At 43.9% G+C, this 15,238-nt stretch overlaps 2 protein-coding genes across 5 annotated transcripts in view; both read left to right on the top strand.

Moving 5' to 3' along the window:
- The window catches only part of SF3B3 (splicing factor 3b subunit 3), a 47,415-nt gene extending 41,493 nt beyond the window's left edge, over window positions 1-5,922 (top strand). For both annotated transcript variants that reach the window (XM_082438977.1, XM_082438978.1), the window contains exons 19-26: window positions 284-489; window positions 588-744; window positions 2,005-2,130; window positions 2,559-2,771; window positions 3,281-3,379; window positions 4,055-4,198; window positions 4,818-4,922; window positions 5,324-5,922. In XM_082438977.1, coding sequence (XP_082295103.1) covers window positions 284-489; window positions 588-744; window positions 2,005-2,130; window positions 2,559-2,771; window positions 3,281-3,379; window positions 4,055-4,198; window positions 4,818-4,922; window positions 5,324-5,464 — 1,191 coding nt within the window. In that variant the 3' untranslated portion in view covers window positions 5,465-5,922. The remainder of the gene's footprint in view (window positions 1-283; window positions 490-587; window positions 745-2,004; window positions 2,131-2,558; window positions 2,772-3,280; window positions 3,380-4,054; window positions 4,199-4,817; window positions 4,923-5,323) is intronic.
- Window positions 5,923-6,065: 143 nt separating this feature from the next.
- Window positions 6,066-15,238, top strand: part of IL34 (interleukin 34) — a 69,845-nt gene continuing 60,672 nt past the window's right edge. For all 3 annotated transcript variants that reach the window (XM_082439228.1, XM_082439227.1, XM_082439225.1), the window contains exon 1: window positions 6,066-14,175. The gene's annotated coding sequence lies outside the window, so the exon portion shown is untranslated. The remainder of the gene's footprint in view (window positions 14,176-15,238) is intronic.

The raw sequence follows: 15,238 nt of genomic DNA, 5'->3' as shown, positions 1-15,238 counted from the left end.
GAAATCAGATGGGTTAGATAGAAAAAAGGTGTTTTCATCTCATGTTTCTCAGACCACCAGGCAAGTGTTCGCCACAGCTGATGTTAGTTCTTTAGTTTCCCCTTAATGATCTTTCCTCTTCCCCTTGTCTGTGTACCTCTCCCTTTGATCCTGATTTTGGTGGACAGACTTGGCTACTTTGTGTACTATGAACACTCCCTGGAGGTGTTCTTGCTACTTGTCCACTTCTCACCGAGCACCCACCTCTGAACACACCAACTCTCCCGTGGTTCTCTGGGTTTAGGAAATGGTAGAAGCAGCAGGGGAGGATGAGCGAGAGCTGGCTGCGGAGATGGCAGCAGCATTCCTCAATGAAAACCTCCCTGAGTCCATTTTTGGAGCTCCTAAGGCTGGCAATGGACAGTGGGCCTCTGTGATCCGAGTGATGAATCCTATTCAGGGGAACACGCTGGACCTTGTCCAGCTGGAACAGAATGAAGCTGCTTTCAGGTAAGGAGCCCAGTACGTACAGAGTTTTGAAGACTGGAATGGGAATTCTCTGGGCTGTGACTAATACCTGACTCCTGATTCTTTCTCTGTAAATGCAGTGTGGCTGTGTGCAGGTTCTCCAACACTGGCGATGATTGGTATGTGCTGGTGGGCGTGGCCAAAGACCTGATACTGAACCCCCGATCTGTAGCAGGGGGCTTTGTCTATACCTACAAGCTCGTGAACAATGGGGAAAAACTGGAGTTTTTGCACAAGGTAGGAACCAGCCAGTGGTTTTCCTGGTTCTTAGGTCCTACTAAACTTTCCTACTTTTGTGTAAGTTGTGGATCAGGTCTTTCTGATCCATCTCTTGGTGGCACATGGAAAATGCTCCAGTGAAGCTCCGCTGCTTGTTGGTCCCGCATCTGTTTCTATGGGGAATAGATGCATACTGAAGTAGCCCCTTGTTTTCTAGTCTTACTAAGTAGGTAGCAGTTTGTGACCAAAATTCAGTAGTTCTAACGAATTAACATTCTCGGGGCAGGGGTGACGGTGTGGATTTCTGTTTAATGGTTACATAGTTTCCCTTTGGAAAGATAATAAAGTTCTGGGGATGGATAGTGGTGATGGTTGTACAACACTGTGAATATGCTTAATGTTACTGAACTATATACTTGAAAATGGTTTAAATATTAAGTCATGTGTACTTTACCATAATTTTTACTTTTTTTTTTTTTTTAATTTATTTATTTATGGTTGTGTTGGGTCTTTGTTTCTGTGCGAGGGCTTTCTCTAGTTGTGGCAAGCGGGGGCCACTCTTCATCGCAGTGCACGGGCCTCTCACTATCGCGGCCTCTCTTGCTGCAGAGCACAGGTTCCAGACGTGCAGGCTCAGTAATTGTGGCTCACGGGCCCAGTTGCTCCGCGGCATGTGGGATCTTCCCAGACCAGGGCTCGAACCCGTGTCCCCTGCATTGGCAGGCAGACTCTCAACCACTGCGCCACCAGGGAAGCCCTACCATAATTTTTAAAATAGAAGAAATTCCTGTTCTCTTTTCCACACTGACAGCACATGAATGTGATTTCTCCAGACGTCCCACAAGAGGAGTGTTCTCTAGGAAATAGTTACTTCACAGAGGCTTCTTTGTGCTAAACTCATTGTGTCTCCCTTACAACTAAGATCTCCCTTAAACTAGCACTTCTTTCCCCTCCCTCCATGTCCCACAGTCACTTTTCTGATATTGAGGCTTCACTTTTAGTTAATGGTGCCAGTTGAATTCACATGGGTTCTGAAGTGTTCATCAGGCACCAGGACTTCTTTTCACTTGTGGCATTGATCCACTTGCGGAAGTGGAGTGTTTACCCAAACACCCTGTTTATATTATAGAGACTGTTGCATGTATGGTTTATTTTCTCTGAGCAAAAGGTGATCACTTGCTGTCTGTCTTCCTGACAGATGCCTGTAGAAGGCATTTTGGGTTGAGGGGGTATGGCTGTATGTTTTAATAGCTGCATAACCTGTTTTTCCTCTCACAGACTCCAGTGGAAGAGGTCCCTGCTGCCATTGCCCCATTCCAGGGGAGGGTGTTGATTGGTGTGGGGAAGCTTCTGCGAGTCTATGACCTGGGAAAGAAGAAGTTACTCCGAAAGTGTGAGAACAAGGTAAACACGCTGGTAGAGGGCCCAAATGTAGCTAGTGAGGAAGGAGGAGACCCTGGTGGGGTGGTGGACAGCAACTGTTAGAATCATCTGTCTTTATCAGGACCTTCTTTGTCTTCCAGTGCCAGGTGAAGAACTAGGCCCTTGAGACTTGAGAAGGGGAGGAGTAGGTGGGTTTCTTGACTTCTTTACACTAAGAGCCAGATTTCTCTCCTTGCTTCTGCAAGGAAGTTAACTGTGACAGGCATATATTTCCACTGTATTAAAACCAGTTAGCTCTTTTTCCCACCTTCTAGGAATTTATTGCTGACTCCTCTTCTTTGGTGTGTGCCATTCTTCAGACCATATATATGCTGCAGTCATGGTAACCTGGACTTTCTGTTGATTCTGCACCCCAAGGTTACACCCATTGCTGTCCTTGTTTTTCCCAGCATATCGCCAATTACATCTCTGGGATCCAGACAATTGGACATAGGGTAATTGTATCTGATGTCCAGGAAAGTTTCATCTGGGTCCGCTACAAGCGTAACGAGAACCAGCTTATCATCTTTGCTGATGATACCTACCCCCGATGGGTCACAACAGCTAGCCTCCTGGACTACGATACTGTGGCTGGGGCAGACAAGTTTGGCAACATTTGTGTCGTAAGTTGATGTTTACTTGGGTTACAGTGATGTATAGGAAAGCTGACCCAGTTTGTTTGTGGTAAAGCCAAGGACCCAAGACTGATCTCCGACATGGAAAGTAAAAATGGGTATAAAATTCTTTAAGATTCCCCTACCCACACCCCATTCACCTCCCTCCTCCCCATGCAACATGATTTAATAATGATAGATTTAGTTTGAGCTAAGGACTAATATTTATTTTTACTTTTTGCCAAAATTTTGGCTTATCTTTTAAAGCCCAGTCTGGCTTTTCTTGTTCATGTTCTGGGGTCTCCGTTTTTGCTCTTTAGTTTTTTGTTTTTTGGGTTTTTTTGCTTTTGAGTTTGTCACTCCTTGGACATCAGAACAGGTGCAGGAGACTTGGGCTCGGCCTCTGCCAAATTCGGGGCCCCAAGGTTTGCGTGCAAGGACCTGGGGCAAACGTTGCTTGGTGACCGAGGTAAGTAGGTTCAGGACCCAGCCCTGTGATTTGTGTCACTTCATTGTAGGTGAGGCTCCCACCTAACACCAATGATGAAGTGGATGAGGATCCCACTGGAAACAAAGCCCTGTGGGACCGGGGTTTGCTCAACGGGGCCTCTCAGAAGGTAAGATTGCAGAAGGGGCCGTAAAGGAGGGGCACAAGCCTGTGTAGTACATTCTTTATGACCTTCACCGAGGAAACATTTCTTTAGTGAATTATCCACCGTGCATGTGACTATGTTGAGTGTTCTCCCATGCATGGTGGGTTTGACACAAGGTGACCAAGTTACTATCCCATTTTTATGACAATAGAATAGAAATTTTTCTGAGACATTTTAGCAGTGTAAATCTGCATAGTGGGTTCCTCAGAAAGGATGGTTGCACAGGTTCATTCCAGATACTAACCAGCTCTTCTCTGAAGTATGCCCTGGGCTTTACTGTTCTCCTGTAGACATATACTTCTGTATCTCTGGACTTTTAAAAATAGATCCATTTTAGAGGGCAAGCCTAGAGATTGCTGTTTTTTATACTTTTCTGTGGTTACCTTCTTTTTGCAAACTTGATAATTTAACAAAAAGGTTTTTTAGTTATAAATCAAAAATTATCTAACTTCAGCATGTTTGTGAGGGCATTAAGCTCTAAGTAAATGCTAAGGACATTTCAAAGTATTTTTAAATTTTAGTAAGTTTTGAATTTCCAAAGGTGGTGAAATCTGGCCTTTGGAGGCACTGTTTGCTCTTGGGAATCTAGAACAGGCTCCTGAGGGCACATATAGTCACTATTCTGGTTTTAACTTGCAGGCAGAAGTGATCATGAACTATCACGTGGGCGAGACAGTACTTTCGTTACAGAAGACCACACTGATCCCTGGAGGCTCAGAATCGCTTGTCTATACCACCTTGTCAGGAGGAATTGGCATCCTTGTCCCGTTCACATCCCATGAGGTGACATCTTCCACACTGGTCTGGCTTTTGCCTTCCCAAGGTTGTTTCTTGGTGCTAAATCTGCCTAAGAGGGCAATCCATTTTGTCTCCATCTGCAACTAGGAGTGTTGTGCAGTTTTTATAAGGTGACAGGAGTGCCTGGGGAGATAGGAATCTTGATTTTTTTTTTATTTCCCCCCTGTGGAAAGCCATCTGGTTTTATACTGTACCAGGGTTTGGTTAGTCAGAGGCTGAAGCCCCAGAACCAAACCCCACAGACCAGGAATGATGGGATGGTGTGGACTGGGCATGTAATGCCTCCTAGAGTCAGCTCTTGGATTGACGAGATTTGGTTTATGTGATTGCAACCAAGGAAGCTGTGGTTAGGAATCTGACTTTACAAACCATTCTTTGCATATGGTGTTTTCTCTCATGTTTTGCAAATACAAAGGGGTTTTCCTTCAGGTTTTAGCTACCTTGTAGCAGGAGAACCTGTGGTCATGAGGAACAATTAGATACTTAACATCTCCTTGCGTGGTAAAAATCAATAGCTTCTCTGTTCATTGTGCTTTGGAAACTGTAGACTAGTAGTTGAAATCACTTTTTTCTTTTAGTGACAGATTCTTTGTTTCTTTGCCAGGACCATGACTTCTTCCAGCATGTGGAAATGCACCTCCGGTCTGAGCATCCCCCTCTCTGTGGGCGAGACCACCTCAGTTTTCGTTCCTATTACTTCCCTGTTAAGGTAGGTCTTTCTTGGAAACTCGAGTTGAAAAGGGGGATCCTCAGCACATTTAACCAGTCTTTTTCTCTGGGCCTCCCTCCTTAAAAATCGGAACAGTCTTGAATGAAGGAGCATTGAGGATGTGGATTGATGGAGGCAGTAATGTGGGAGAGGAGTAGTTAGTGATATTCAGAGACCTCTTCCCTCAGGGCAGACCATAGCCAGAGGAAAGTTTTCACCCAGTTTTGCTAATCTGAACTCTGGCTACTAAGGGTCAACTTAGAGTAGTATTCCTGGCTCTGTAAATGTAGTTCAGGTATCTGAGGGAGAATAAAATGCTTTCCTTGCAGTTGCTGCTTTAGCATGTGTCATTTTCTTTGGGCATCTAACCTTTTTCTTCCTCTCATTTTTCCATGCCTTAGAATGTGATTGATGGAGATCTCTGTGAGCAGTTCAACTCCATGGAGCCCAACAAACAAAAGAATGTCTCTGAAGAACTGGACCGAACCCCACCTGAGGTGTCCAAGAAGCTTGAGGACATCCGGACTCGCTATGCCTTCTGATCCCTTCCTTTTCCTGTGGGGCTTGTCAGAGACTTTATTTCCCTCACCACCTGGCTCTGAATCCATGTGACAGAAGAAGGGTGGCTGTATAATTAAGACTTTGTAATATTAAAGCTAGTAGCTCTTCCCCTGGAGTGACTGGTTTCCCCTAAAATTGGCACTGAGATTTGCTACACTTCTCCTTGCCTGGTACATAATACGTTGCCCCCAGGTTCCGGTGTGGAATACAGTGTCCCTTTTCCCAAAGCTTTCTTGCATTGATATTTTTGGCTATCCTCTCTACTTTTGTACACACCCTTAATTTTTAACTGATTTATCTGTAAATATAGTTTTGTATGATGTTATCTTTGTGGGAGGCGGGAGACAAGCTGAGGTGGAGACCAGGTTGGATATAGTACAACTCCGGAGTTCTGCCACCCTGGAACCTAACCAGAAATACAAACCTAGCTTTTAAGGTGGCTGGTGTCCATGTGTCTTTTCTGAGAATCTAGGTGGGAGATTGGAGCCCAAGTTGGAGCAGGAAGAACTGAGTATCCTTCTTCCAGTTACCAACCTGGACTTATGGCGCCCTGTGGCCTCATGCTCCCAGCTCTGTGATGGTTTTTGGCTTTCTCTAGTCTTTTCTACTATGCAGATGAAACTTGGGCTCGATGATAATTATATAGTCATCCATACCTCTTCCCATTGGATAGTGAGGAAGGGTGGCTGGTTTCTTCTTCCCTGTTTTAGCTCCCTTCTACTTTGAAGCCTTAGAGTGAAGGATTTGTCATGAATTCCAGCTGCCTAGTCTCTTAATAGATGCTCCTTTTACTTCCACAGCTCCTGAAATGATCATTTGCCATCTGTCTACTAGGAAGGGTCAGTAAGTACAGAAGAACCTGCCCTTGGGAATAAAGTCAGTACATGTGGTCCCTTTTTAAAGGCACATGGGTAATGGGGTCAGGGGTTGGGGGGCCTGTCTTCAACAGACATCTTAGGCGGGCTCTGGAGGGCCTTTGGAGTATGTGGAGGCAGCAGCTGGAAGTGACCCAGTCTCAAATGTTCCAATTCACACTTGAGAATTCAGCCTTCCCCTGTCAAACTGTGTGGGAAGCCTTAATGTTCCAGGCAATCCGTCAGCTTCATTGAACATGGAGAGGCCTGAGTCATTTCTTTTCTGAGTACTTCACAGAGTAAAACGCTTTTTTGTTTGTGTGCTCAGCACTTCCATTGAACAGATTCTCTGGCAGGCACTGGGTTAGAGTCAGGAATGGAGGTGGTTAGATACAATCTTTGACCTCTAACAGCCCACATTCCAAGTGCAGAGAGGGTTCCTGATGCTATCCCTGGAACTGTGTATCTCTTTAATCACAGCTTGGTTTTGGATCAGTCAGTTTTGCCAGGAATTGAATCCCTAAATTACACTTCATTTTCTCAGTTCTTGGGTATACATAGTAGACAGTACTTTTGAATTACATTTGCATAGTCTAATTCCAGGGCTCATTTTTGCTGTGGCCCACCCCCAACTTAACTTGTTCCATTTAGCCTGTCAGATTGTATGATGTTGATGTGCGGTGGTATGAGAAACTCAGCATAGATATTTGAGCAGTGGCTCCTTGTTCCTAGCCTCTCTCCTGAAATACTTCTTCCTACAGTAGTAGGGGGGTTATGTAAGAACGGAAAACTTGATCTCTGTATAGAATCAGGAGTTGCCACCCTTTTTTTGTTTTTAATTATGTAGACAGCAGTTTATTGTCCAACCCAGGGGAGGAAGACACCACATGTCACTCCGGGATACTGCATGCCATCCATGCTAGACAACATGGGGGTTGCATTCAGAAACCCAGTAAACAACTAGGGGCTTTGGGAGGCAGGCTTTGTAATATCAAGAGGGTGGAACTCCTCCTGTTCTTGTGGGAAGTTGTGATTGGCTTGTTTGAATAAACCCACAGACTGGCAAGGAGCTGAAACCTCCCCAGAGGTGGGCAGGAACTGTGCCTGGTCCTTTGATACAGAGGATTGTTTAGCTAGGGAACCTCATTCATGAGAACAGAGTGGGGAGGGAAGCTTGGCGATTAGGCCACTTGAAGCCCTTCTGATTTTATAGCATGAGATACTGGACCTTAATTTTAGATCTTATACCGTAACTGGGAATGTGTGGTCATCCGATTATTGCTCCACTGGAGAGCTACCAGTAGGCCAGGCAAGGGTGAATTTCACACTGGATCATCTTCTTGTGCTTCCAGTGTATTACAAGATTCTCTTCCATTCCCGGGGAAAATGATACAAACTCAGTGGAATTGTGAGAGAAATATGGGTGTGTATTGGAAAATGTTATCTGATAGATGACAGCAAATCATGAGCTAATATTCTGAGCATCGTGCTAAGCACAGTGAGAAATTCTCAAGGCTCCCTTAGCTGAACTTGACATTCTAGTAGGGGAGAGGAGGCTTATACATGTGAAATAATCAGCCGAATGTGTTTATAGTAGAAAGAGAATTAGAATCAGGCAACACGTCTGATCTGGTTGGGCCAAATAACAGCTGAGTGAATTTGGGCAAGCCATTAAAATTTCTGAGCCTTGGCTCCCACAGCTGTAGAAAGTGAAAGGAGAGATGCAATATATGCTGCACAGAAGTCCCTAAGTATGTATCCCAGCCTGACTTAAAACAACATCTTAGTTCCTCAGAATCCCAGCATTTCATCAACAAGTCAGTGACCCTGTATCTCTTGGAAGTACAAACTGCATTTGTATGTTTGTTTTATTTTTTTCCCCAAATTTTCCTAATCATGAAAATCATCCCTTAGGCCACTCAATAAAAAATATAGATTCCTAGGATAGATTCCCCCTTAAGTCTGGAATGGAATTTGTAAATAAGTCTAGACATGAACTCACAGGCCTGAGTTCAGTCAAGTCTCTGCCTCTGATTAGATCCACGATTTTGGTCAGGCCAGTTGGCTTCTCGTGCATAATATGGAGATAAACAGGGTTGATGTCACAATAAAATGAGAGCATATACCTAAAACACCCAGCAGTCAGCCCAGCATGTTGTAGGTTCTTATTGATCCAAACCCCAGCCCTTAATACGTGGGGCTTGGATCAGCACAGTGAAGTCTTCCATTTTCCTTTAGGAGTCACCATGGATGCGGATCTCCTTCCCTTCCCACCCCTCACACGTCACAGTGATGTTCTCTTTTCCCCTTACATTGCTTTACTTTTGATGTATCTGTTGACTTTGTCATGTTCTCCGTTGTGGCCAAATGGGTGCTGGGTGAGATACGAGTTTTGAAGGATATACAGACAGCATTTCAGCTCCATTACTGAGGGGCCTTCTCTGGACTTGATTTCTCTGAATTCTCACAGCTGGAAAGGTTTTCTTTTCTCCAGTTTTATTGAGATATAATTGACATACATCATTGTATCTATTTAAGGTATACGTCATAATGGTTTGACACATATAGTTTAATTAAATCCATCATCTCTTAAATACAATAAAAAGAAAAAGCAAAAAAAGAAAGAAAAACTTTTCTTGTGAAGAGAACTCTTAGGATATACTCTTACCAACTTTCATATGTATCATGCAGCAGTGTTAACTCTAGTCATCACGTACATTACATTCCTAGTACTTATTTATCTTACGACTAGTTTATATCTTGACCATTGCTCTGATGTCCTGTCCTCCCATTCTGCCCCCCACCCCTTCCCTCACAAATCTGATCTCTTTTTCTGTGAGTTTCGTTTTTTGGTTTTGTTTTTTTAGATTCTGTATATAAGTGACGTTATACAATAATTTGTCTTCTTCTGTCTGGCTTATTTCACTTAGCCTAATGCTCTCAAGATTTATCCAGTCCTGCAAATGGCAGGATTTCCTTCTTTATGGGTGAATAATATTACACACACACACACACACACACACACACACACACACACACACACACACACACACACACACACACACATTTTCTTTATCCATTCATCTGTTGATGAACACTTAGGTTGTTTCCATAACTTAGCTATTGTAAATAAGGCTGCTATGAACATGGGGGTACAGACGTTTCTTTGAGTTAGTGTTTTCGTTTCCTTTGGCTACATTCTCAGAAGTGGAATTGCTCTGTCATAAGGTAGTTCTGTTTTTAAGTTTTTGAGGGTTGTCCATATTCTTTTCTGTAGTGGCTGTACCAGTTTACAATCCCGCCAACACTGCACAAGGGTTCCCTTTTCCCCACATCCTCACCAGCATTTATCTCTCATTTTCTTGATGATGCCCATTCTAACAGGGGTGAGGTGATTTAGCTCACTGTGGTTTGATTTGCATTTCCCTAATGACTAGTTTTGTTGAGCATCTTTTCGTGTACCTGTTGGCCATTTGTATGTCTTCTTTGGAAAAGTGCCTGTTCAGGTCCTTTGCCCCATTTTTTAATTGGATTTTTTGTGTTTTGCTGTTGAGTTGTCTGAGTTCTTTATATTTTTGGAGATTAACCCTTTATCAGATATATGGTTTGCAAATAATTTTTTCCATTCCATAGGTTGTCTTTTTTACTTTGTTTCTTTTGCTGTGTGACTTTAGTCTAATGTAGTCCCACTTGTTTATTTTTTATTTTATTGCTTGTGTTTTGTGTTTTAGGTGTATCCAGGAATTGTCACCATTGAGCTTTCTCTGCATATCAGTGGGTTTGCTTGTTCTCTGCAAAACAGGGCTCTGACAAGTGGAATTTTAGGAGCACAGGCACAAGGAATTAGGCTTGAATATGTTGAGACCAGTTTTGTCTAGTTCGTAGTTGTTGCTGTAGGACCTACAGAAAGTGTTTAGTAAAATTTAGTGATTGGATACGCTAAATTACAAATCCCATCTGTGTAAGTGTTAAGGGGACCACGTCAACTCCTTTGGTTTAGTTGTGCAACCAGGTAAATGGAGAACTCTGTCCTGTTTTGCAAAACACATTAGAGGATGCCATAGAACTGAGAAGGAAGGCCACCCCACCAAGGCATTTGCTCTTGGTTATTAGGATTGCTCCCGTTCTGCTGCTGTTAAATCTCTGCAATTTGGGTCTAAAAAAGGACTGAAAAGTTTTTAGCTGCCTCAACTTTTCCCTGACCTCAGGAGTGGAGGTTCCACAGATGTTGTTTCATTTGGAAGATCTTTTGCTATGAATAGCATTCCTTTGGGGGAGGGGGGTTCAAGTTGGACTGTGGATGGAATGTTGGCTTTTGTTTTTTTTAATGCTAGCAAGACAGCTGCTGGGGCTGGGAAAGACTCTTGGGGTTCACTTACCTCATGGGGAGAGCTCTGGTCTCCAGAATCCGTGCTGCTCCCATGACTGCAGCCTCTCTTGAGGTTATTAGTGGGAAGCCAGAAATGTTGGGAGAATTCTTCAAATGAATCAATGTGGCTTTCAGTTTTTTTTTTTTTAATTCCTAAATTCTGTTTCTATTCAAAATAGAAATGACATGTGTTTGTGTGAATCATCCACTTGCTCATTTGCATATGGAATACTGTACGTGAATATTTTTAAGTTTATTGCACCCTTAAAATATATTCAAGGGCTGTATCCAGAGCTCTGGTGCTGAAGTCAAACCTTGTCCAAAAAAATAACAATGTAGGGATACAGATGACTGGGGTACATGGGTGACGCTGTCTGGGGTATATGGGTAGGGAAGAAACACCTCTGTGGTCAGTGGCTGATTTATATTTGGGGATCTGATAACCCACTGTGTGGGCCTTGTATGAAGTTTGAGTGAACTGAAATCAGTAGATACGGACTACACGGCACTCAAGAGAATCCCCTTCACCACTGCGTTAGCGTCACCAAGAGCTTTTCTGTAGAAGCTTTGAAAGTCAACATCAAGAGATACGCCTAATACACTAGAAGATGGTGCTACATTCATTTATTCCACCAATATTTACTGAGCACCTACTGTGTGTTACCTCCTTGAATATCTGCTCTACACCCAGGAGTTTTTATAACTTATCATGCTGTTTCTGTCCCTCTGAGTCTGGTGGTGAGGTTGAGTCTGCCAGAGAGCCTGGTGACAAATTTCACAGGAGCCTAAGGCCGATGTCTCTAGTTTTCTCAGATAAAACAGGCACAGCCTTGGGATTTCTGGGGAAAATCAGAAGGTCCCAAGTATGAAAAATGAGGAGGTGGAGAGTAGACAGCCAAAGGTTTTAGGTCAGGAAGCTAGGAAATCTGTTGCAATGGCTTTTCTGTTCTGCCCCAGATTACGCTGCTGGGGGTGTCTGGGCATCTGTATATTTCACAATCTGGTAATAATAATCAGACCTGGAAATCACTAGGTGGTTTCCATGAGAATGAGGGAACATTGCTTCTTGTTTAAAATGAAGCAAAAGAAAACACCAAGTTTGGAGGGGACACAAGGATGGGAGACTCAACTGGACGTAGCTAAAGGCCCCTGTCAGCAGCAGCTCACCCTCTAAATCCAGCAGCTCTGTCAGCACCCAGTCAGGCTTGGCTGTAATCCCAGAGGCAAACCCACCCCAGTTCCCCGCCTCTGTCTTTTAGAGTCTGGTCCTCAGATTTTTATCCCACAGGCCCACCCAGCAGAATTTACCCTTTTCTAACTGCAAGCAAAATCTCAGGGAATGAGAGTTGCTTTTGATTAGGCCATTTCTGGAGAGTTTTTACAAGTTAATAATTTGGGGTCATGAGTAAATGTGTATAAGCTAGTGTGACATGTGATGGTGAAAAGTATTAGCATTTACTGTGAGTCATTAGGGGGTCTACTGCTGTTAACAAGGCACACTGAGGAATCTCTTGCCTTTAAGGAGCTGATGCTGCAACTGGAGAAAGGTGACTTCACATAAAGCAATCAGAAACAAGATCCCATCTGCTAAATGCCAAGTAGGAGTGAAGTCCATAGAAAGAACACTGGATATGAAGTCACATGACCTGTGTTCACCAGTCTCTAAGCTTGGTCTCAGCTTCCTTTCTGTAAAATGGGAGAATAAGACCAACCTCTTGTTACTAGGGGTCATAGTAACAGCAAAGTGCTTTCCACTGAGCTTCCAGGGTGTCTGAGGAGGTATGGCCACAGAACTTGGATCCAAAAGTGCTGGGAGAACTGCAGCCACTTCCATCTTGAATTGCAGCCCTGTATGCGATGCTTTGAAAGAAAGGGGCATCATTCTAAGCCAAGAGGTCCTGGAGAGGGCACAGTGGAGTTTGTTCAGACTTCTGTGAGACCCCAGTGATATGCTGTGGCTGTACCCCCATCACCTCCACCCCACTTGCCCGCCCATGGGCTGCTTGACTACTATGAATCAGCTTGGTAGAAATACAGCAAGGCCTTGCTGATGGTGTGGCCAGTGTAGTCACAGCCTTGGGCACAGGGGTGGGAAATTAGCCATAGTACATTCCAGTGTGGGCGTTATTGTCCTGCTGGAAGTTCCAGTGTGGGCATTATTGTCCTGCTGGCCAAACCAGGAATCTGGTTTTGTCAGTCCAACTGAGAAACCATTTCTTGGGAAACTTTTCTTGAACAACTACTTTTGCCAGGCATTGACATTCAGAATAATATATGCTAACATCTTCTAGGCCAGCATTTCCCAAACCAGGTGCTGTGGAATCCTAGATGTTAATAAGGGACTCCTTAGTAAAGGATTCTGTGCTTGCTTTCAGGGAAACATGCAAACTATCTTGGGTAGTTTGATGCCTTGAGCATAGCCCTTCCCCTGTCCCTTGCTCTCTACTTGTCTGCTGGTGGGGGAACTAAAGGATTCCTTGAGGGAATTGCCTGGCTGTCCAGTGGTTAGGACTCGGCGCTTTCACTGTCGTGGCCCGGGTTCAATCCCTGGTCAGGGACCTAAGATCCTGCAAGCTGCACAGTGCGGCTGAAAAAAAAAAAGGATCCCTTGGGGAACTGGCCCACCCCTAAATATTCCAAATATAGTCTAAGTACATTAGGAAGCTTGTTAGAGATGGAGCTCCCCGTTAAGTTCCCACAGAACTGTGCTTGCAGAACCATTCTCAGCTCTCTGACGCAGGCAAAGTGAGAGTGACCCTTGTCCTTGGAGATCGGGTTGAGCAAAGGACCTCTCTTTCATGTCATCAGGAACTCCCACAAGTGCTGTGCCAGATCACGTATTACACCAGGACAGGCCAAGTCACGTAAGGAAGGAAGCCCTCTGGCTGTGTGATCTTGGGTTAGATACTTCATCTCTCTGGGCTTATGTTTCCATCTGTAGACTGGGTAATTGACTGGTCCTCGACACTGATGATATTTATCAAAGGCCTTTTCTCCATCTAATGTTTGTCCCCCTATGTACACATGCACTCCAGTCACTACCACATCACCCAGTTTTAGTAAGTTTTGTAGAAGGGTTTTTGTCAGAATAAACGTGTTCTGGAGAGGCACTGGGGTAGCTCCTTAAAATGACCTAGCCTTGGTTCTGCAGACTCCCACCATTAACTTGCCACCGTTAACTTGCCAGGCGCACTTGGTCAGAAGAGTTCCGGTCTGATCGTCTGGGTTTGTGGCCCCCTCCTACTCCACTCTCCAAGGCTGGCTGGGGCCACGTGGCCCTGCCCCGCCCTTGCTGGCTCCAGTTTCTGAGTCAGTTGCAGTGGCCTGCTTTCCCCGCCCTTCCCATCAGTCGGGAAGCCTGGATTGTGGGCTGGGGGAAGCCACAGCTTTTCCCACCTGGCACCCACTGCCCCCAGCTCCTAGGTACCTGTTCCAAGCCCTAGAAAACTTCATCCTGGTATGTGAACAGGTAAGAAAGCGGTCGATTTTCTCTCACATGGTTTTCTTTGCCTGACTTGACCACCCCAACTTAGCTGCTTCCTTCCTTCACAGATCACAGCAAGAGGGATTTGAGCTAGACTTGAAAAACACAGTCCCAGAAAGAAGCTCTGAATTATGTCTCAGAAAAAGGGTGTGAATTCTCTGCTCTGGGTTTCTTTTTTAAACCTTTGCTTTCATCAGCCTTGTAGGAAAAAAAACATTCAAATAACCATAAAGCAAGTTGCTTCTCTCTGCGTTCCCTTCTGAGTTTTGTAAATCAACAAACCCACATTCTTAAATGGTTGTCATGGGTTACTGGGGGCTGTTCCACTGGATATTGCTTTAGTTCTTTAGACCTTAATGTACTATGTGCATGAATTATGTACATGATTTACCTATCAAAAATTTATTTAAAATTCTTTAATGGAAAGGAAAAAAATAAAATGGCATACGTGAGCCTTCCTCATTCAGTTGGTATTCTGAAATTAAAATGAAGTGTTCTGCTTTTACACTTTGCATTTATTCTAATAAATGCACATAAACCAACTAACTGTGATTTTTAAAGTCCATGTGGTATCTGCCACGTTAACAAGCCCATTCCAGGATATGCAGCCTTTGTCCCTCAATTGTGAAATTAGATTGCTTCCAGGTGTTTTGCAATTAATAATTTGATTTTTATGGACAACTCTGGAAATAACTTTCTTTGTCTTTTAGATTTTTTTTTTTAATCTCTCCTTGGATTTTATTCTCCATCCAGAATAAATACTTGAGGTAAACCCAAGAACATTTTTGTAGCTCAGCTCATGTTACACATGGGGTCAGCTCACTCATAATACTTTTCAGGACCATGATGGCATGAGGGAGTGGGTGGCTAACTTGTTTTCTCTGGATTTTTCAGGAAGTGGGATGGAGGCAGTCTAGAGCAGTGGTTAAGACTTGGCCTTTGAAGGCAGGCTAGCCTGGGTTTGTATGCGTAGCTGCCTGACCTTGAACTCTCACCTAATGACTTAAATTAGTTCACATGTAAAATACAGATTATAAGACTCCTTAGG

The sequence above is a fragment of the Balaenoptera physalus genome, assembly GCF_965194825.1.
Source record: "Balaenoptera physalus genome assembly, chromosome: 19".
In the NCBI taxonomy this organism is placed as follows: Eukaryota; Metazoa; Chordata; class Mammalia; order Artiodactyla; family Balaenopteridae; genus Balaenoptera; species Balaenoptera physalus.
This window is presented reverse-complemented; position numbering and strand designations above follow the sequence as displayed.